At 39.8% G+C, this 23,186-nt stretch overlaps 1 protein-coding gene across 1 annotated transcript in view; it reads left to right on the plus strand.

The window, feature by feature from the left end:
* Tafa1 (TAFA chemokine like family member 1) overlaps positions 1 to 23,186 on the plus strand; it is a 513,270-nt gene that overhangs the window by 379,660 nt on the left and 110,424 nt on the right. Inside the window, exon 2 of the mRNA XM_059258260.1 lies at positions 15,069 to 15,209. Within this exon, the coding sequence (XP_059114243.1) occupies positions 15,069 to 15,209 (141 nt within the window). The remainder of the gene's footprint in view (positions 1 to 15,068; positions 15,210 to 23,186) is intronic.

A 23,186-nucleotide genomic window follows, 5' to 3' on the forward strand; every position in this document is an offset into this window, starting at 1 on the left:
CAAGAAGCTTGAGCCATAGACCATACAGATTATAGTTAATAACAAGCCTCTAAGTGATTATTTTATAAGTGGCTGTGGGACCACGGGTGGGAGAGATTTATCTGGACTACTGGGCAAGGCAGGACCAGAGAAATTTCAATCTACACTCTCTGCCTTGTTTTTCAAGCATGGATATCTCCCTGAACTTGAAGCTTGCAGATTCAGCTAGAGTAGATAGCTGGTCAGCAAACTAGATTGCTTGTCTTCACTCCCCAGTACTGGGATTACAGGTACAGATCTCAAGGGCTGGCTCTTTTTAAATATGGTTATGAGCTTTGAACTCAGGTCCTCATGATTATGTGGCAAGTATTTTACCAAATAAACCATCATCTCAGACCCAGTTTTGAGAGTCACATGCAATCACTCTTTCTATACTATGTTAGCTGGGAGGAAGTCACAAATTCCATTCTTGACAAGAAGAAAGTATTATAAAGGGAAAGAATGTGAGGCCACACTACACTCTGCATTGGCCTAAGTTATTCTTCTAATACACAGAAGTTCAAAGTGTGTGTAAATTATATGTAAATGCCACAACATTTTACAGAATGACCTTATCATCCCCAGATATCAATATCTTTGTGGAGAGTCTAGTACTAATTCCCCATGGACACTGAGGAATGCATTATGTTGGCCAAAACAATTTCCAAAATCAGACATTCTGCTGACCACTTGAGGCAACACCATCAGTGAAAACATGCATGACCACTGCCCTGCGAGGTTTTTATTTCTTACTGGAAACAGTGATAAAATATTTAACACATACTTGTAAAGATGTGATTATGGATGTGCCGAAGTGAAGGTCATAGTGATTTGAGAGTGCAGAGGAACAAGGTATCATTGACCTGAGAGAGTAAGAAAGAATTCTCTGAGGAAATGGAAGCTGACACAAATATTCAACTTCAATGCCTATCTACAAAGAAAAGAGAAATACAATATAATCTTTCTGATATTTTTTAATACATATGCACTTCATGGCTCTTTGCATTATGAGTGGAGAAAAAAAACAAATTCAAAGTCAAGAGGAAATAGCAAAGGGATTTCTGTAGGAAATAGCAAAGGGCACTAACAGCAGTATTGGGGAGGCTTCCAACCCTCTCCTGTGTTGATTCCATTCCCTTACAGACTTTTCTACCTTGGTGCTAAGGTATGAGCAAGCTCCAGCCATATTTCTCCAACAATGAGACAGGAAAACTTTATTATTTTCTAGGTATATGTGTTCCATGGTTGGGTCTCACAGTGAATAATTTGAGTCAAATTGCCAGAACTGTTAGAAGCTCCTGGCATCTGGAGATGATGGCAGGATCGGCACATTCAGGACTGAGTCTTAATGGGACTGGGACTAAAATCAGCACCTATCCAACTTCAGGAGCTGGGAACAAGGAAGAAAAGCTACTGGCTTCACAGGAACAGAAAACAATAGGTGTAGCAGGCCAGAGTCTGCTGTAGGGTGACAGTGACATATGGCAATGATGATCGTAGTCATACAAAGAAACACCTCATTAGAAGTGTCTCTGAATATTCTTCTTCACACGAATTCATTCTACTATCTTCACAAAATGAGATTCTAAACACCCTGCTTTGCAATAGCTACCCCATCCACAAAGCAAAACTAACTGTCATTTGAAACTGGGCTGCATGAGTTTCCTACATAACGAGGTTTCTAAAACAATTAACATTCTTCCCTCTGCCCTTCAGCCTACCCTGAAAGCAGTGTGCATGCACACATGCAAGCATGCCTGCCTCTGCAACTGCTGGCCTGCTTGGAGGAGGTCCATTAAAGGGAGGCTCATTTCAAGCACAGATGGTCCCTTGGTAGCTTAGTGTCTGCCTGTGGCCAGCCTAAGTGAATTCAGGTGGCCTTAGGCTTCTGATCACATCCATGCAGCCAGAGAGGAAATGAAACCTTGTTTATCATCTTGATAAACCACCCCTTTCAATGCCTCCGGATGCCATATGCAACTTGGTGGAGTCAAATGCTATTAAATTGTCATCACTGTCAAAAAGAGAAGTAATAAGTTTTTCTACCTGAGTCATCCTTAATGACTTCTACCATGTGTAACACAAATCCGTTTCTGTTTGCCTCTTTTCCCCTTAAATGTCTGTGATGTTTTGATCTCCCTGGCTGTTGTTGTGAAGCTCAGTCTCACATTATAAATAAATACAGACTTTTATTATTACCTTTCAGCCAAGCCAATAAAATACCAGGATGACAAGGGTCAGACCCTCAGCCAGAGCTGAGCAGAATTATCTATCTCCTTGGAGTGACTCACAGAAGGCAGAGGTTTGGAAGACTTTTTCAGTGGGCAAAAGCTTTGGAGATGTCTCCAGCCATCATTATCACTGTGATTAAACACATTGGTGGAAGTTACATAAGCACACCAAGGGTTGAATGTATCTTATTTAGTCTCATCATCTTAAAAGATAATGTAGTGAATGGACCTTGGCGTATTGTCAGCAACAACTCATTCCTTCATCATTGGCTTTAAAAAAAAGTAACAACGTTTACTAGTTGATTATAAGACATCTTGGGTTTTCAGTTAATCAGCAAGAATTCTAGAGTGGTCACTAACTGAACTAAGAATGGCAAACTATGGCCCATCAGGCAGACCTGGTTCACCATTAGATTTGTATGATCTAAAGGCTAAGAGAACACTCTGCTTTTTGGAATGCCTAGGGAAAAAAATGATCAAATGGAGATGATTTATGACACATCAAAATTATATGAAATTCGAGTTTCTGTTTCCATAAACAACACCGGTGTGGGCAGACAGCCACGCTCACCTGTTCACATATTGCTCGAAGCTATTTGCATGATGTAATGGCAGTTTGGCAGTTGCCCTTACCAGAAGGCCTACAAAGCTGAGAATATTTACAGTCTGGACCTTTACAGAAAAAGTTTGCTGACCTCTGATCTGAAATATTGCTAGCTGCTGCAACGGCAAAAGGGGATCTCTGGAGGGTTTTGCACAGTCAATTAACTCTCAGCATGGTTGTGACATGTCAGTTCCCTTAACAGCCAGTTGTGTCCCCCTAGCAAGCTTTCGTAGCCAACCTTGGAACAAGAGGAGAGAGAGTGATCACCGTCGCAGACAGTTGCGTGATGGTTTCCAGTCTCCACCTTTGCCCATGTTTTGTTTGTGTTCACTTGTTCGTCTTCAGGACACCTCATAAGGGATGAAAGATTGTTCTTCGTTACTTTTCAGATGAGCAAAATAGGTAAGCAAAGCATCATGGTTTTCTTGAGATAAGTACATCTGATAAAGCATGGGAGCTGTATCAAAATCCTGTTAGCGTGGCTCCCAGGTCTAATTTCCAGTCTCAAACATTATGTTTCTAACCATTCTGCCTAGACATGGATATCTGAGATTAAAAAATAAATAAAAATAAATAAATAAATAGCCTTTGGTACCATAGAGCAGCATTTCTCAACCTGTGTGTCATGACCCCTTTGGGGGTCGAACAACCCTTTCCCAGGGGTCACCATCGGAAAACATGGATATTTGCATTATATTTCATAACAGTATCAAAATAAATTACAGTTATGAAGTAGCAACAAAAATAATTTTATGGTTGGGGGGTCACCACAAAACGAAGAACTTTATTAAAGGGTCTCAGCATTAGGACGGTTGAGAACCATAGCCATATAAACTGCTTCCTGACAAAGCCTTTTATTATAGAAAGCAATAGATGTAACCAAAATACTAATTTCTTGTTTGTTCATTCATTTGCTTAAGAGGTTGCTAATAATTAGTCCACAGATAAAATCTAGTGTGTGGGGTGTTGTATGTGGTTTTCATGTTTCATGTGTGCTGAAGAAAGGGCTTGCAATTTAAGGTCAGTTTGTGGTAAGAAGGGCCACCAATGGGCATCAAGCCCTAGAGTGAGACTGTATCTTCCAGAGGACAATGTCTTCCAACCACCTTACCTAAGTTATTTGACATCATGGTTTTATCCTCTCAGCCTAAGCCAACTTAGTGATACTGTTCTATGAGTATGTTTGTCATTTAGCTGGAGGAGATGTCTTAAAATAGCTGTGGTGTAGCAGTGATGGGCTGTGAGCATCATATTGTTAATTAGTTGTTCTTTTATGTTGTCATGAAGACACTTGTGTATTATCAGTGCTGTGTTCCATTCAACAACCATCATATTCACCCCAAGGAGGATAATGGGAGGAACTCCTTCAAAGAGATTTTTTAAAATACATATTTATTGTTGCACTTCTATACTGTTTTTATTTCAAGCTATATTCATGTTTGGATGTCATTAAATGTATGTAATGAGGAAATATAGACCCCAAATGAATGACATGGTAAGTAGGCGATGTAAGAGTACAGTGAAGAGGCACATAGATGACCCATTATCGCAGATGAACAATTCAAATGCATGTGGCCCCTGATAGGAGGCTCCCAGCACCTGAAAGATAGATGCAGTCATCCCCACCATTCAGAAATCTGTCTTTCCACCATCACCTGGTCCAAATGCCCCTCTTTCAGTGGTATTTTTTAAACTAAAGTGCATTTTATATTGGTAAGAAGAACTTGTATGCTGCACATTTTATTAATTTCCCATCAACTCTCTAGTACTCTTAATATTCCTTAAAGAGAGAACATTTTATTTCTGAGGGTCCAAGACTTAGAAGGCACAACTTTGTAACCTCAGTCCCTGAGCTGAGTAACTCAAGACAGGCTTATTATTTGAAATATCATTTCAGTGTTAAAATATTCAACCTCAGTGCCACTTTTTCATATAATCCTAGGGAAATTAACATAGCCACAAGGGTTCCTCATATGAAATAGGATAGCCTGCGTCTTGTCTAGAAATTGTCCCTGTATCAAACTCAGCCTTGAAGGCTACCAAAGGAGAAGGAAAGTCAGATTGCCATTGCCTAGCTGAGTCAGTAACCTTGGTTCACTGTGTGGCTGAAGAAGGTCTACAGACGACTTAGACCAAAGCTGCCCTACTTTGTAATGGAATGGTAGGCAGAGACATTTTCTTATCTTGAGTCCTAACAATGGAAGTAGATTATATCTTATTATTGTAGATTATAGCCCAGGGATGCTAAAAAGCTCAGACACTGTAATTCAGTTTTCCAGAGACATTCATGGTCATCCAGGGTGAAAATGCATCTTGGACAGAGAAGAGTCCCATTTATTTGTTTTATTTATTTTTATTTCATATTTATTTTATTTGAATGATTATGTTATGGACAATAAATAATTTCTAACATGACAGTAATTTACAAAGTATTAAGGGTAAGTCCAGACTAAGCATATTTTGGGGATGAAGAATAGAGAGGTAGATATACATATATATATATATATATATATGATAGTCTCTGCTCCATTTTAACAGATAAAAATCCTCTGATAGCCCTGAGAGTAACACAATGACAATTTGATGTTCAGCCCATAACAGGGGCTACAGTCTTCAGTGTCATCGAGAGCTTTCCTTATTGTGAAGAAATCAAAATCCTACCTTACTTAAGAAATAGTCAAGAATCAGAGATTCTTTGTCTTTCCATGTGAATAGAGCCATTAATAAAAATGATTCATATAGTTGAGTCCTACTGCATCCACTGTATAAGTCATTTCTTTCTTAGTAAAAGAGGAATCTAGTGAATAAGATGAGTTGCTCTAGATGTTACTTTAGTATTTCATTTCAGGGGGAGTTTGAGAACTGAATATAGTCACTTCGTCACTGACTAGGTAGAAAGGAGAAGATGCACATACTTCATGCTGGCAAAAAGAGGGAAAACACAGGGAAACTATTTCTCCCATCAATATTCCCAGCTAGTCTAAGATCATCCCAAAAGCATCAGTAGCATCAGATTTCCTTTGGTACCTACTTTGAACCCAGTATTATTGTAGTCTGTCTGAGCTACATAACCCCCACACCTATTTAGTCCTCAAAGCACCTTTATAAAGCTGATTTTATCATCTACTTGTTAGTTGAGAAACCAAAGTGTTGGAGGAAAAATAAGAGGAAATACCATATACCAGGACTAGAATTTTAGCAAATAGCTTCTGTGTGTGGTCTTCCCATTGTATGTTGCATCGGACTTGGCTATCCTTCCCAGGTTTCTTCTTTTTAAAAATCTGTCTTATACATGCCCAGAGAACAGAAAAGATGGTAATTTGTTTAATCTTAAGCCTAAACACATTAAACAGCCATTTTGCCCTGCTTGACCAGACTGTGCCTAAAGATCCATTAGTGTCTCTCCTGTCAATGATTCACAGACAGAGACACTTGGAGCTTCCTTCCAGCCCATTGGGTCAATAAAGCATTTTTTACAGTGTCTTAAATATGCATTTCTGACATCCGCTACAATAGGTTCCTAAAGAGCTATTTTTAAGCTCTGATCAGGAAGTCCTATAAAAGTGAATCTCAAAGGCTCTCTGCTTTATCTTACATATTACAGCTTTTCAAGAAAGGAACTACTTGAAATAAAGTGAAAATCTAAATGTCCAATTAATCTTGTCAATCTTAACATACTTCAGCCTAGATTTTTATTAATTTCCTCCAAATACTGCTTTGCTTGTGTCCTCATTTGCTTACTGTTGCTGTGATAAACATTATGAACAAAGCATAATTCTGCAATTGAGGTTCCCTCTCTTCCAGATGCAAACCAAAGTTAGCCATCATAGACCTTAAACACATATCTTTGCTTGGCTGTTTACAAAGACTCATAAGACTCATGGTGTGTGTGTGTGTGTGTGTGTGTGTGTGTGTGTGTGTGTGTGTGTGTGTTAGTTGCTACTTCATTTCTAAGTTATTTCATTTAGAATAAAAAGCTTTCGTACATTTTGACTCTACCTCAAACCAAAGTTTCAAGTTGGTTTTTCTAGATGTACTAGAAAGTCACATCTTTGAAAAGCTATGATTTATCATTCAATTTGAGCCTTGAAAAAGATCATATAAAGGCTATTTTAGAAAAGTTTCCAAAATATTAGTTTATTTGGGAAAGGGTAAGGAGATGAGGATCTGGGAAGATTTAGGAGGAGAAAGTGTGGATTGAATATGAACAAAATACATTGTGTGCATGTATGAAAGAATTCCTCAAGTAATTTATGAAAATATTTTATAATAAAAATTAATATTTAGCCTTTCTTCTCATATACGAATTTTTCTTTTCTTTCTTTACTCGCTGTCATCAATTCTTCCCTTCTCTGCTTCTTTATTTTCTCTTTTCTATCTATCACAGACGTTTAGTCAATTCCATCACTTAGAAAATGAGCTGTGCCAACCCTTTAGAGCAAAAGTAAGCATTACTTTAAAAATCATAATCATGCATTCTGAATGTTGTTATGGGAGAATTATGTGAATTATATAAACATATATTAGGAAAATATTTGTGTATCAGTTCAGGAAGAGCATTCAAAGAAGACTGAGTTTAGAATCTCTCTCTTTCACACACACACACACACACACACACACACACGTACACACACACGGAGCAAATGAAGAAATTGCATGTATTCATTTTTGCTCTGTTTTTGAGGCAATTACCACACAAAAGCAGGCTTTCTAGAAAAGAAAAGCAGTTCACTATATCTTCTTGCCTAGAGTATTCTTTTCTTTCCCAGAAAGCCTGCTCTTGTGATAATTTAAATTGTTCCACTACACTTCTTCTTTTTGCTTGTAAAGCCATCAGCATACAGATAAACATTGAATTCCTTGACATATGAAAAGGAATAGACATGAGGAACCTCCCATGGGTGACCATTTTAAACTGCTTTTTCCCAGTTTATAACCCGGAATGAATCAGTTGCTTAGTATAGGCTACTGTTAGTAGATTTGCAATCTGGGACAAATTCTGGTTATGATGACAATCTTCAGCTCAGCTTTTAATCATCAGCCTGCCAGTCATTCCTAGCCTTTTCCTTCCCTTTCCATCATGATGCACAATTGTCATCAGTGGGGAGACCTTTTAAAAGAAACATTATCCTTAGAAATCCAGCTCCCTTGGGCTTCCTCTCCTGTACAGAGCAAGACAGTGATGCATGGAGCTAGGTAAGAGATCTCTTGCTTGGAGCATTTGGACTCTGCAGAGAGTTGATGCTGCCTAAAATAATCTTAAAATGGTGTCTTCTTTTCACCTTTGAGAGCATTAGAAATTTTCTTTTTCTGTTAGGAATAAAGTTGATAATACACTCAGAGCTCTGACAAACTGAAGAGATAGAGAGGGATGGGAAACAGAGTGATGCCCCAAGAGTATGTCCTTGAAAGGGATTTTGCCTTGCACTGGGGTGAAGGTAGGTGAAGAGGGTGAGAGGCAAGAGACTCTATTGAAGGTACATGCTGGGGAGAGAACTAGGCAGTTGTTATGTGCTGAACCTACTTGGCTATTTCAAATTGACCTACAGGTACATTCTGTATTAGGTCCTAACTGGAAAACAACACAACCCTTTATAAAAGTACATTTAGGGTATAGGGCTGCATTTCTATGAATATTTTGATCTGAGACTTGTTTTCTATAGTCAAAATGAGCAGCAGTTTGGAAATCTGAATAGTACAGACAGCATCCAAACTGTTTGTTATTTGTGTTGTATCTTCTGCCGTTAGTTAATCAGTTATTCCTTCTGTGATTGGCTGGGTGTACAGATGCTGGGCACAATCCAGAAGAAGCCATTCTCCAAATAATCCATATGCAGAAAGGAGAAGTCTGATTTTCTGAGCTTTTAAATGACTCTGCTTTGACAAGCCATAGATCATCTTGAAATCATTTAGACTTGGATGAAGATAAAATTTGGGAATGGATTGGCAATGGCGCCACGGAAAAGGCTGAGAAGCATTTACATGATAAATATTGTTGTGATTTTCAAGTAACTTTGGAATTTAGATTTAAAGGGACAGTTCACTAGGTACTCCTTAAAATGCAAATAATATTAAATAAAGGGGTCCATATTTCTAGTTTTTAGAAAAAGTTATGATAAAACAAATTCTTCCCTTTGATTTGAACAGATTGTGTGTGTGTGTGTGTGTGTGTGTGTGTGTGTGTGTGTGTGTGTGTGTCCATTCCCTCTTTTCCGAGCATCCAGCTGCTGTGAACAATAGCCTTTGTAATCTCTGTGGTTATGGTACAAAACCAGGGTTTTACTTTCATAGAATTTCATGAATTTCTCACTAAATTTTACATGGGCTAAATTAAATGTGGGATTCTGCTATCACTAAGAAATATTAAATATAGATCTGGGTGGAAAAACTACATTTTCCATGTTTACCATACGTTATTTGCTATGCTGAAGACATCCACCTTTCTCAGTTACGTTCTGTATCCATATGCCTGTCTGTCCATCCATCAAATGCTTGTCATTTAGTACTAGCTTTGGATAGCTGGTAATGGGATAATTACAATTCTTTTCATTCTTCCTTAGCAGAGTACTATCATTAAAGTATAGTTTGTTTTACTAAATTTGTAGAAACTGCGGTAGCAGACTCCTTGCTTTCATGAAGGCAGCTGGACCCCTTTATATGGCCTATAAAACCCCACAAATCATCACTTAGCGTAAGGAAAACTTTTCCTATAAAATGTTCAATATTTTTATTTTGTCAGCACAAGCAAGTGAATTCGACTTACATAAGCAGGATAGATTTGAATATTGAATTGCTTTGGGGCTCACCAATTTGGCTAGACAAACTGGCCAGAGAGTTCCTAGGATCTACCTATCTTTGCCCCAGAAGTGCTGGGGTTATAGATGTCTACCACCCTCCCCTCTTACATAGGTCTTGGTGACCTGAACGAGGTCCTCAGGCTTGTGTGACAAGTACTTTGCCTACTGAGCCAGCTCTGTAGCCCCAGTTGATGGCTTTAATGGCACTGATGTCACCACTAGTTACAGGACTGTGTCATTCTCTAGGTGTTCATCTTCCTCAGATAACTTGGGTAGCAATAAATAGCCTTAGCTCCATCTTTAAGCAATTCTGAAAACTAAACTAGACTGAGAGGGGCCCTTCTCCATAGTTTCACACTCCAGTAAGGGACACACAGACAGCAAGGACAACAAAGAAACTGCACCTAGCATTTGAAGTAGCAGGTCCTCTAGGAGAGGATGGGGGTCAGACAGAGATCAAAGGAAAAATTCTCATGTGTGCCTGCTGAGGAAATTGGGATTTATTCTAATGGAGTAATCAATCAGGCTTCTTATGAAGTGGCATTTGAACAAAGATGAAGAAGATAAAGAGTGAGCCAGAGATCTGCAGGGATAGTGTCCCAGGTAATGTGGGAATCCTTGGGAAAGCACATGCCTGGCATGTTAGCTTGATTTCCTCAGCCTATGACCAGTGTCTGCAGAGGAGGCAGGAGAGTAAAGGAGAGGGGTGGCAAATGAGGGCACAGACAGGAATGGGAGAAGAGGCATTGTGGATCCTTAGCTTTGACAGCCATCCCGAGAGACAGGACAGACTTCTTTTCTGGATGCTTTTGATCAATAAGGAATCACTATTTTTTTGTACAAGATGCAAACCTCATGAGCTTTGGAATCTGATAGACTGCAGTTACTCTTGTGTGCATCTAATCAAGTAATCAATTGTATCTGGGACTTGGTTTTTCTTATGCTGGGGGTGATGTCGTGTAAAGTTGCTGGGATTCAGCATGCTACACTCATGATCTTGTGCATCTATCACAACTGCTGACGTGAGTGTAAATCAAATGAGATTCAAAGTACCTCCTGGGAGCATCCACATGCCTTGTGCTATTTTCCATCACAAATGCTGCTGCTGTCTGGTATTAGAGCCAATTAGTCACTTAAAATTGTGGTATTTTTATGAAGTATAAACCTAGCTATTACCGAATTGATTGAAGGTAGTTGTAGTTGACAACTGCTAGCCAAAGCAACATGATCGTGGGTGACTGGGTGAGAGTGAAACGTACCATTGGACCTGTTCCATTAACTCTGATCCCAGGCCTACGAGTGTGGAGATTGGGAGATACTTTCCATTGGCCCCAGCTCAAGTCTTTCTATTTCCTGCTCAGTATTGTGCAGTGTGATTTGTCCCTCTTGTTTGGCCACTTGTCTCTTCTCCAATCTTTCCTGTACACAACTGCCAGGGAGATGGCACTGAACCCCCACATTGGAACTGGCCATTGTCTTTCCAAATCTCTATGCTTGCCATACTGCATCAGAAAGGATGAGAGAGAGAGAGGGAGGAGAAGGCTCCCTCCAATTTAACCCTGTCTTACCTGGCCTGGAAGCCTTAATTCATTGATTGTAGTACATTTTTGAAATGCTACAATAATTGCTCTGGAGAAGTGGCTGATTATAGCTTAAGGCCAGGACATCTATAATATCCTTTAGTATTTTGAAGAGCCAAGAAGTGAGGAAGAATTCAGATAAAGACAAAAACAAACCAAGTTTACAATGGTCACTGTGGCAAAGAGGAATAGAAGCCCAAAGAAACCTCACAGTAGTCAAAGCAGAAATGTTTGAAGCAATTAAGTGACCTCATACTACATAATATCATGCATAAATAAAATCTATGAGTATACATAAATATAAATAAATGAAAATGGGGAAAAAGAGACCACGTTCATGCAGAAGAATCCTAAATACTTTTATGTATTATCATAATTTCAGGACACAAAATATAACTCCTCAGTTCCTAGATGTGGACAGTTCACAGCAACTTCCTTCCAAGGAATATACTACAAAATGGAAAAGAAGAGAAAATACGATAACAATGAAGAAATCTGACGGCTACTCCCTCAGCCTGGTGACCAGATTCAGCATCAATAAGGCAAAGCTGGACTGATAGTGTATACCTGTGATAGGTTAGAACCAGAGTGGCATTTACCTTTCCAATCTTCCTTCAAAAACACATAACCTTACTCTAATCATAAGAAAAGCATTAGACAAAGCCCAGTTGAAAGACATTCTGCAAAATGCCTGACCAGTCTACCCCCAAATGCCAAGGTTATTGAAAAGCAATGAATGTTCAAGAAAATGTCACAGCCATGAGACACCCAGAGAGATAAGGGAAGTGAACACAATGTCATCTGCCTGGTTGAACCCTGGAGTAGAAAAGGTTAAAACTAAGAAAGTAGAAGAGAGCTTAGACTTTGGTTAATGCAAATATGTTAGTGAGTGTGATCCTGGAGCAACTTGAAGAGACAAAACGTTAGGGAGTATTCAAAACAAAAGTCAAACAAACTACAATGGTCACCACATGTTAAAGCTATGCATAAGTCAATAAAAGGGCTCCCAGTCATCAAAGCCAAAACAGGTTAAGCAAGCAGGTAACATAGGACTGGATCATAATGCCAGGGACAAATAAACTTCAAATGCACCATACTGAAGATGTCAATAATTAGATAATGTAAGCATGAAATAGTAGAGTGAGCAGTTTTTGGGGCTTCTCAGTATCATCTTCATAAATTTTCTGGAAATGTAAAATTACTCTGTAATAATAAAATGACTTCTTAAAAATTCCTCAGATTATTATGTTACTACAAGTCCTGCTCTTCATAACAGCTTGATGGACCCTCATCTTTTAACTCAGAATCTTGGAAGTTTTCTGTAGTCTCCATACACAAAAGGACTTCCCATTCCACCTATGTTTAGAGAACCTGGGACATACCCTGTTCCTATTAATGTCAGTTAATTCATTTATATTATTCAGTCATTTAGAAAGACTTCTAGACTCCCTCCATGTTGATGGGATTGAGAAGAAATAAACAATAACCTTGATCCTGCCTTAGTTTACCGCTTGACTGGGAGGAACCACAAACATTGACTACTGGGTATTTGGAAATGTATGGGGCACTAAGAGAATGAATAGTTGTGGAGATGATGAGACGTTCTCGAAGGAATTGATCTTGGCATTGAGCTCTAAAGAAAATTCATGATATCTCTGTCTCTGTCTCTGTCTCTGTCTCTCTCTCTCTCTCTCTCTCTCTCACACACACACACACACACACACACACACACACACACACACACACGTGTGTGTATCCCCTTCTCTATCATCCCCTTTCTCTTTTTTCCATAGTTATGTGTATGTGCATGTTGGAGGGAGGTGGGATTAGATATTAAATGGATAGACACTAAGAGACAATACTCCAGGGCTCTGCCTCTGTGCTGTAGTGATGGAGGAGGATAGGAGCTAAGGGAGAACATTTCAGAAAAGACCATATACACTGAGACAGGAAAGAGAGTAAGTAGACTTGAGATGTAACTCTGCTTGCCTAGCATGCACAAGGCCTTGATTTTGGTCCTCATCACTGCCAAAACCAAACAAAAAACAAAGGTGAGGAATGTCAGCGCAGGCATCCCCTCTGCAACTGGATATTATTGTTGTAGGACTCTGGACCTACAACAATAATATCAGGCTCACTGATAACCCCATTAGGTGGGTATGCTATCTAGTTGATATCTGCACAGCTATGTAGGTGCTATGATTATTATCCTCACTTTACAGATGAGGAAACTAAGACTCAAATACTAAGTAGAAGGAGTGAAATTCAAATGAAAATCAGCTGGATTAAGCTGCTTCCCTTGTCTTGCAGGAGACAGAGCTACCTACCTAATGTTGGGTCACTTTGGTGTATTTCTTCAACAGAAGACAAAGGTTTTCCAACACTGTCAATATTAATATTTTTGAGTCAGGTCCTCCCTTGCTGCAGCAGACTGTCAGGAAGCGTTGTGGGATGTTTAATGGCATCCCTATTTTCTACCTATAGGATTCAAGTAGCACCTTGCTCCTCCTACTTATCACAGGCAACAAACGATCTCTAAACTTTCCAATTATTGATGGGAGAGAACTACATCATGCCCTGTTCCCACCGAACCTAAAACACTGTGCTACAACTAAATTCTCAGAGAACAAAGTGTCTTAATTATCCACTTTTTTTCTGTCCCCTTTTTCTGCTTTCCTGTGTGCCAATATGTACCTTCTATGTATCTGGATAGTATACACTCCCCTTAGAGTTTATAATAGCAATATGTAGACTTCTTGTTCAATAAATTCTTGCCATCTCTGTTGATTGAATGCCACAGGTCAAGAATTCTAAATGTCAGGAGCCCATTTTGCTTAAAAAACAAACAAACAAAACAAAACAACAACAACAACAAAAAAAAAAAACCTGTTGCCTCTTATTTCAAAACTTGCTGGTGGGAAAGTTAATTCCTGGTATATTTTATAGCTCCAAAAAGCTCATTGCTTCCAGCAGGGAAAAAAAAGGCTGATTCAAGCCAGCTGTGGCAGTGCATACCTGTAATCTCAGCCTTTGGGGGGCTAATGGAGAAAGATGACTAGCTTATGGGCAGCTTAACAGCCATAGCAAAATCCAAAGCAAAAAAAGTGACTTGAATATTCAGCAACTTTACACTGACCCAGGAGCTCACATACCCAGAAGCTAGTAGAGTGTAGAATCCATTAGGATGCCCATCCACATTGATGCATGCATAAGTGAGCCCTAACAATTTAAATGAAGTCCTATGTCTAGCCGTGCTGTGGAAAGCACATACCATTTCTTCTAGAAATTCTGCCTTCCATTTGTGTATGCCGTCTGGGCTTGGCAATGATTCTGGGCTAGATTTTCATCCAGTTTAGCCCCCTAAACATGGGTAGGCAGTGGGAAGAACTGATTACTGGCCGTTTTCCTGGTACTGTAGGTTCTGTATCACTGTATTGTTGCTACTCATCATTGGTGGGTGTTCAGAGAACCTTAAATGCTGATAGCACAGGTAAGAGTGCTCAGCACAGTCCATCTAAATGAGGTGGTCTCTTTACTTGGCATTTTAGCTCCAGGCATTTGCTGCTCCACTGCTTCCTATTACGTCCAACCTGGAATCATCACATCTTGAGATATCCATTTATTCATTGGCATTCGTCGCTGTTTTGAGTGTAATGCTGCAATGCCTGTGTTCTCTGAGGCTGCATGGACCATGGAAGAGAGCTCTTTAGTAATTGTATGTCACAGGAAGCCTCTATAATTCCTGTCATTTTCTCCAAACCTGTCTGTGTATTCTAATATGCCTAACTAACCCCTGTGTTGGGTCTAATCAATATACATCTTTTTATTGTCTTGCCAGAAGGAGGGACCTGTGAAGTGATCGCAGCCCACAGGTGTTGTAACAAGAACCGTATAGAGGAGCGGTCGCAAACAGTGAAGTGTTCCTGTCTACCTGGGAAAGTGGCTGGGACAACAAGAAACCGACCTTCCTGTGTGGATGGTAAGTAATGGGTTTTAGCACTCTCTAACGAATGTTCACTCATGAGTTCACTACATACAACATACAGTGAATTTTCTTGTGTAAACTAACTGTGGTTCTGGACCATTGACAAGGCATATCTAAACTGCTGTATAGTTAAATGCCAGAACTCAGCATACATGTGGAACTTATGTTCCTCCGGTGTTAGGTTTGAATGTCTACTCCAGAATTCATATTGAAAGCAGACTACCATTTTGATGGTGTAGGAAGGTGAGGCATCTGAGAAGTGACTGAGCCATGAAGTCTGTACCATCACTAACCATGAGTGAGGTTAGTGCCCCTCCTTTTCTGGTTCCCACGATGTGGTGATGTATCATGAAAGGCCTCTATCAGATGCTCATGGCTTGATCTTGAACATCCAACTTTCTAGATTGGGAATTAATTTATTAATTTATGTTTGTAAATTGCCTAGTCATAGGTATACTGTTATAGCAGCAAACTATACACAGAGAGAGAGAGAGAGAGAGAGAGAGACAGAGACAGAAAGAGAGAGAGACAGAGACAGAGAGAGCATGGGAAGGAAGAGAGAGACATCTGGTTTAAGGAATTTCAAATAACATTTTTGTTTTGATATTTCTGAAGAAAATTAAGTAAAGGAATTTTTAGGACAAGAAATGTATGGATTCAACTTATTTGGACAGTGTTCTGTTTGGGATGACGATGGTGTTAGTGATAGGAAAACTGGCAGTACCTAATGTTCATTTAAAAGATAATTAGTGAGCAATAATTATCTGCCAGGTATCACTCTGGTTGATTTGGATATATATGTGAATGAACCTGTTGCCTTGAGTATGTGCCAAAATATGGTACATATTGATCATATGTTATTTTATCTAATCTTACCAAAAAAATCTTACTAGCATTGTATGAGTTGTCTATTTCTGTGTAATAAGTCACATGCAAATTTAACAGCTGAAAATACCAGCCATTAGATGAGGATTATAGTTTAGATGGTAGAATGCTTGCTTAGCATGCACAAAGCCTTGGGTTCAATTCCCAGCACAGCATAATCCTAGTGTAGTTGTGCATGTCTGTAATCCCAATGCTCAGAAGGTGGAAACAGGATCAAAATTGTCCTTGGCTACATAGGAAGTTTAAGACCAACCTGTGCTATACAAAACCCTGTCTTAAATAAATAGATTAAATTCCAAATATTATCCTAGCCTGTCTATGAATCAAGAATTAAAATTAGCCTGTATGATAATGAATATTCAGAGATGGGTAATGCCTAGGGGGGCACTCACCAACCTAAGACAGAGCGCCTGTGTGGCCTGGGCAGGCATCTCTATGACGGGTAAGGTGACCTGCTGACGTCCCATGCAACCTAAGTCAAAAGCTCATTTATTAGTAAAAGGGAGACCTGTAGGGTTCTGGCACCCATTTTGGGTAACTGTTGCCTTGCTTGCTGACCGTGACCTTGATATCCTTCCTATGCTAATTCCCTCCAGGGTTTCAACCTCCTGAATGCTTAGGGGAAGTTCCTTGTCTGTGTATCCTGCATAATGGGTGTTAACAGCTTAGAGGCAAGATTGTAAAACATCAATAGCGAACTTCTGCCCTCTGGGGTTCTCCCATTGTGCTGTAAGCCTATATTTAAGACCTCCTTCCAGCCGGGTGGTGGTGGCACACACCTTAAATCCCAGCACTCAGGAGGCAGAGGCAGGTGGATCTCTGTGAGTTCAAGGCCAGCCTGGGCTACAGAGTGAGTTCCAGGAAAGGCGCAAAGCTACACAGTGAAACCCTGTCTCGGAAGAAAAAAAACAAACAAACAAACAAATAAATAAATAAATAAATAAATTTAAAAAAAAATTAAACTTAGTTGGGAGGATCTGGCTTAAAAGCTCTCATGTAGCTGCATGTGAGTTCTAAAATGTTGACTGGTGCTGGCTTGCTCACATAGCTCTTGGCCAATGCTAATTATTCTCTGCCATGTGGACCTCTCCATTGGAGCTTGGTATGTTTACATCGTGGTAGTAGGTTTTCCCTAGAGTGCTTACCAGAAAACCAAACATAAGCTCCTTAGAAGTTATGTGTCATTATTTTGTTGCTATCCTGTTGGTTACACCAGTCTACCTGTTCAATATAAAGATGGGTGGCCAGAACATGAAGAGAAACAGACACAGATCATCAGAGGCCATGCTGGAGACTAGATAACAGAGGAGTTTGTTTCTTTCCCAATGCAAGCATAAAGAAACAGACTAGGGACAGTAGGATAATCCCCTTGGTACATGCTTTGAAAATCACCTCTTCTGTGACTCTGAAGGCTGGTATCACAGACTTGAATCCTAAATCTTGCTACCACCTTTAAGATAATCTTTTATACTATGGCCAAGCAGTGAGCCCATGGTTCTCTGCTGTTACGATAATTTAAAGTTGTAGGCATTATTTGATTTCCTAATTCTTCACCAAGGGAGTTAGAACTCAGGGAAATGACCCATGTGTTCAGGGTCATAGAGCAGGACTGAGAACTTCTATCTTCTGGCTATGTCCACTCTTCTTAATCTGGATATGAAGGCTGAGGACACTGCCTAGATAAGATTGTGGTTTGTAGTTTTCTTTAAAGATCAGTAAGGGGTTGAGAGAGAAGCACACTCAAGCTACAACAAAGAAAACATAAGTTATTTTAGGAAGTAAAAGAATTCTGCATGAACCATCTGTGGGAAATCCTTTAGGCAGCTGCTGTCAATTTTCTTCCTTTGATTTCTGATCTTGGCTTACTTCATTCTCCTTTGTAGGGCCTAAGTCCCTCCTCAAGCATTTGCTTCACACTCTCATAGGTATTAGAAACAGGTAGAAGGCACCACCCTGATCTCACTTGGCATGATAATAAAGTTTCAGTAAAGCATATTTAACCAAGATCCCATGCTGTAAATATGATTTCTGAGACAACAGAGTGTGTGTGATTGGTCTAGCTTGGGTTAAGAGGTCTACTTTTGCCTGGGCAACTACAGCCAGAGAGACAAGCTGGCCAGCACATTTGTTTTCCAGTTCAATGGAAAAGTCTTTAGTCTTGAAGGATGTGACTAGCCCAAGTTTGAGAATATAATGCAATCAGTTCTTCACTGGAACAGTTTCTCCCAGGAGTCACTTGGTAATATCAGGAGACATTTTTATTCCAGATATTTATCAATAAGTGGAGTGTTACTACTACTGGCTCCTAGCAAGGAATACTGCTAAGCATCCATAATACACTGGACTCCTCACCTGACCAAAAAAATACATATCCAAGAGTAATGTCACTGGTACTGAGGTTGACTGACTTGGACTGTGACTCAAACTGTTCCATATCACAGTGAACGCCATAAGGCATTGTTAACAATGGGAAAGAAGGCAACTAGCCTACTAAAGCCATATTGGCCTCTTCCAGGAAGAAGCTCTTGCCTAGAAGGCAGGAGGCATCATACAGCACAAAGCTACAATGGTCTCTTACATTCTTGGCCAAAGAAAGCGTTGAGATTGTTACCTATAAATCACCATCTCTATTCTAGTTAATTTTCATTGCTAATGATCTAGAATGGAATTGCCTTCAGATTTTAGATGAAAAACACAAAAGTATGTTGTAATGGATATACTGAGAGAGTGGGAAATGGCATTTGGCTCTAACTTTGTGTTAGATGATAAACTGTATGACAGCAATATTTTCATCTCGGGACAAGTTTATTTCATTTTGGAAACTCTTTATTGTCAATGTGGTTGCTTCAAACAAAAGGACCACCACCTCTGTATTCCAAGCAAAAGTCAATAAAAAAGTTCTTTAGTCCTATGATGAATATTCATATTTAAATAACATTCCATTCTCAAATCTATGGTTACATATGGACAAGTACATGTTGCTATCATTAAACTTATTTAGGGTACCTCACACTCTATATGAAAAAAATAAATATGAAGCAATCATTTTGATGCAGTTGCTAGAATATTGGGCTGAGCTATTGCACCTTGGCAGAATCACAGCTGTACCTGTTACCAATAGAACAACCTTAGGCAAGGTGTGTCTGTCTAATCACAGTGTGTTGTCTTCTCCAAAGTGAGGATGTGAAGGATTTCTGTATTTGAGGAATAATACAACTATGTTTGTGATGTAATTTCCATGTTGGCTGCCCTCAAGTGCTCTCTAAATTATAAGTTCTGTTTCTTATCTTACTAGCAAGTATGGGTAATTGTTAGAAATATCAACATCATGTTAATTCAGCATGGTGGCATCTTGGCCCCCATGTGTTCTGAGAATATTTTCCAATCGTCCTGGATAGCACCAATTGCCTCTCAGAAGTTCAAGCTCACTGGAAGGATTTTTAAAAACACAGTTATATAATATCCATACATTAAAAACACCCATGACATTGTTTCCCAGAGATGGCCATGCCTTTTCATGATTGCTTTGTAGTCTAAGCCAAGCACTAAAAAGTAAAAGCTCAATGGAGATATTTACTAGATTTTAATGCTGTGATATTGATTGATGGAGGGCTCAATTCACTTAACATGTGATAAATATTTCCCATATGTGTGTATATTCCTCCAAACTAATTGTTGACAGCTACATAGCATTCTCAATGGTAAATACCTTCATTAATTTAACCTTCCTCTCTGCCTTGGCACCCTTACTATCTTTTTTGAATTTCCCTTATTCTCTTCCCTAAGAGGCAGAGACAAAAGATCAACCTGGGCTGTGGAGCTCCAGGGAGACCTCATGCATCAAATATAGTTAAACCAGCATCTGATATAACCAAACATTGAGCTTTAAAGACTTTCTTGTAAGATTCAAATATCTAGGTAAGTAGAAAAAAGGCAGTACAGCCAAATGATATAGAAACATCATATACTTTGAGCAATGCCTGCCTCTTCCTATTATACATCTTATGGATTTTGCCTTCTGGGGTCATTGCCATAAATTAGGTAGAAAAGCTTCTGTAAACAATGCTTTTAGTTCTAAATAATGACTGAGGATTTACTGTGCAAGCTCTCTCTCTCTCTCTCTCTCTCTCTCTCTCTCTCTCTCTCTCTCTCTCTGTGTGTGTGTGTGTGTGTGTGTGTGTGTGTGTGTGTGTGTTTGTGTGCGCGCGCCCACAGAGTTCATTTAGTGAGACCTTTCTCAGGGTCAGAGAATCTGAGCTTGCTTTACCCAGCAGGGCTGCATAATAGGATGGTTTGGCCATGGGTATGTTTACTGGGTCTTTGGAAGGGTCTACACTTGGCTGTATGGTGTACTTTGATCTTGCAAGGTGGATGTCTTTTGCCTCTCCCCTTGGCATATTATAAAAGGCCCTTTTGAATAAAGCTCTAGGCAGCTGGGTTCTCCTGAAGCTGTCCTGTGTCTCTCTCTTTCTCCTTGTCATCGAGGTCTATCTCTCTATCTAATATTTCCTTATTCTTCTCTCCTTTACCTAAGAACCCTTCAAAAAAGGAGCAGGTCAGAGCTGGACTCCCACAGACTCCCATGTGTGTGGGGGGAGGGGACCTGTTTTATAGTGAGATGTTCATGCAAGTTTCTCTATTTAGATTTTCACATTGGCTGCCCTCAAGTACTCTCTAAATTATAGGTTCTATTTCTTACTAGTAAGTGTGGGTAATTGTTAGAAACATCAACATCATGTTAATTCACCATGGTAGCATCTTGGCCCAATGTGTTCTGAGAATATTTTCTATGGTGATATTTTATTTGTATTAAAATGTTATTTGTATGTTAATAAATAAAGTTGCCCGGGGGTCAGAGCTATTAGCAAGCCATAGGAAAGCAGGGCAGTGGTGGCGTACACTTGTAATCCCAGCACTTGGTAGGCAGAGCTGGGTAAGTCTCTGTGTGTTCAGGGATACAGCCATTATTGGACACACATGCCTTTAATCTCAATACCAAGCAAGGAAAACCTGGAGGCCTATACAGACAGGCCGTGACGAGGCGGTCATGTGGTTGGGTTTACAACCAATGAGAAGGCAGAACAGGAACACTATATAAAGACATTAACACAGGGGTAGTGAGTTCGGAGAGGTAGGACCACTGCAGGAGGAAGGGTAAGGTTTTAGCTCTTAGCTCTTAGCTCTGACCTCTTGGCTTTCTTCTTTGCATTGGTTCTGTGTTTCTTATTTAATAAGAAGGTTGGTTACATCTACATTTGGCGCCCAACGTTTGTAACCAAAAAAAAAAGGGGGGGGGAAGTGCTGTGGGATGTTCTGTATGGCAAATGTGTTGCTAATTAGTCAATAAATAAAACATTGATTGGCCATTGGCTAGGCAGGAAGTGTAGGCGGGACAAGGAGGAGAATAAAGCTGGGAAGTGGAAGGCTGAGTCAGAGAGACACTGCCAGCCGCCACGATGAGAAACAGCATGTGAAGATGCCGGTAAGCCACGAGCCATGTGGCAAGGTATAGATTAATGGAAATGGATTAATTTAAGCTGTAAGAACAGTTAGCAAGAAGCCTGCCACGGCCATACAGTTTGTAACCAATATAAGTCTCTGTGTTTACTTGGTTGGGTCTGAGTGGCTGTGGGACTGGCAGGTGAGAGAGATTTGCCCTGACAGTGGGCAAGGCAGGAAAACTCAAGCTACAATTTTCCAATCATCCTGAATAGTATCAATTGCCTCTCAGAAGTTCAAGCTCATTGTAAGAGTTTTTAAAGACACAGATATATAATATTTAAAGTAATGCATATTTATTTTAACTTGAGTAAATATGTGATGGAAAGGTCTACTGCTGGTCAATAGGGGTGCTTTTAATGCATTGTAAATATTAGTCTCAGTCTAAAAAACTCAAAGTCTGATTTGACTTTGTCTGCCTTTCTTCTCCTCCAGAGAAGAGGATGACTGTTTCAGTGACTCTATTCCTGGTGACTTTGACTTGAGGCTCTTATATTCTTATGTCTCACCCTCTGTCACCAGGCATTGGGAAGAGTGCAGATGCAAGCTTCTGTTAGAGATCTTTGTATTCTTCACCCGTGAGCATCCCAGGGTCTTCTTAAACTCTTTGTTAATACAATGAAACAGTCACTACATCCCTAGCCATTTTTGTGACACAGCAAAGCCATTGTATGTCAGTACGATTTGCTCCTGGCTTATTGTAAGCATACAAGACAAGAACAAGTGGAAAGAAAGAGACACAAAGATCTGACAGGATAGAAGACTGGTAGATATGAGGAGAGAGGCCACACAGGGAGAGAGACATAGGAAGGAAGGGAAAGGTAGTGAGTTAGAAAGGGTATTCCACAGACACTAAACACTAGCTCTAGACAGATCTAACCACAAAATCGCTTGATTCATGGTCTTGAAGAACTGGCCTATTCAGTCTTGCTATTGTTGTTTTGGGATTGTTTCTTTTGGGGTGTTATGCTTTTATTTTTGAGATTATAATATAATCACACCATTCCTTCTTTCACTTTCCCCCTTCCAAATCTTCCTCCCTCCCCACTCTCTTTCATATTCATGGCGTATTTTTCCACTAATTGTTATTGCATACATATATGTATGTACATATATATTCCTAAATATAAACTGTTTAGTCCGCAAACTGTGTGTTTTCAGGGCTGACCATTTGGGACTGGACAGCCACTTGGTGTCCTCTTCCCTGTGGAAGGCCACCACTCCCACTCCCAGATTTCCTCAGTTGCCCATAATTCTTTGTGTAGGGTTAAGGCCTCATGAGCTTTTCTCTATCTTCATTATCATGTCTACTGATGTCAGCCTTACTCAGCTCATGTTTAGATAGTCAAGTTGGTAAAAATTTATGAGTATAATATCTGATATTACTGGGAGCCACAATCTCACAGCAAATGCTCTGAACCTCTGGCTCCTACAATCTTTCTGCCCCCTCTTTCTAAATGTTCCCTTAGGCTTGTGAGGTGAGGGGGTGTTTTACAGCTGTATCCTTTGGGCCTGGGCTCCACAACTTTGTATTTTGACTGGTTGTGGTTTTCTATATTGATCTCTGTCTGTTGTAAAGAGAAACTT

Source organism: Peromyscus eremicus, chromosome 3 (assembly GCF_949786415.1).
Source record: "Peromyscus eremicus chromosome 3, PerEre_H2_v1, whole genome shotgun sequence".
Lineage (NCBI taxonomy): Eukaryota > Metazoa > Chordata > Mammalia > Rodentia > Cricetidae > Peromyscus > Peromyscus eremicus.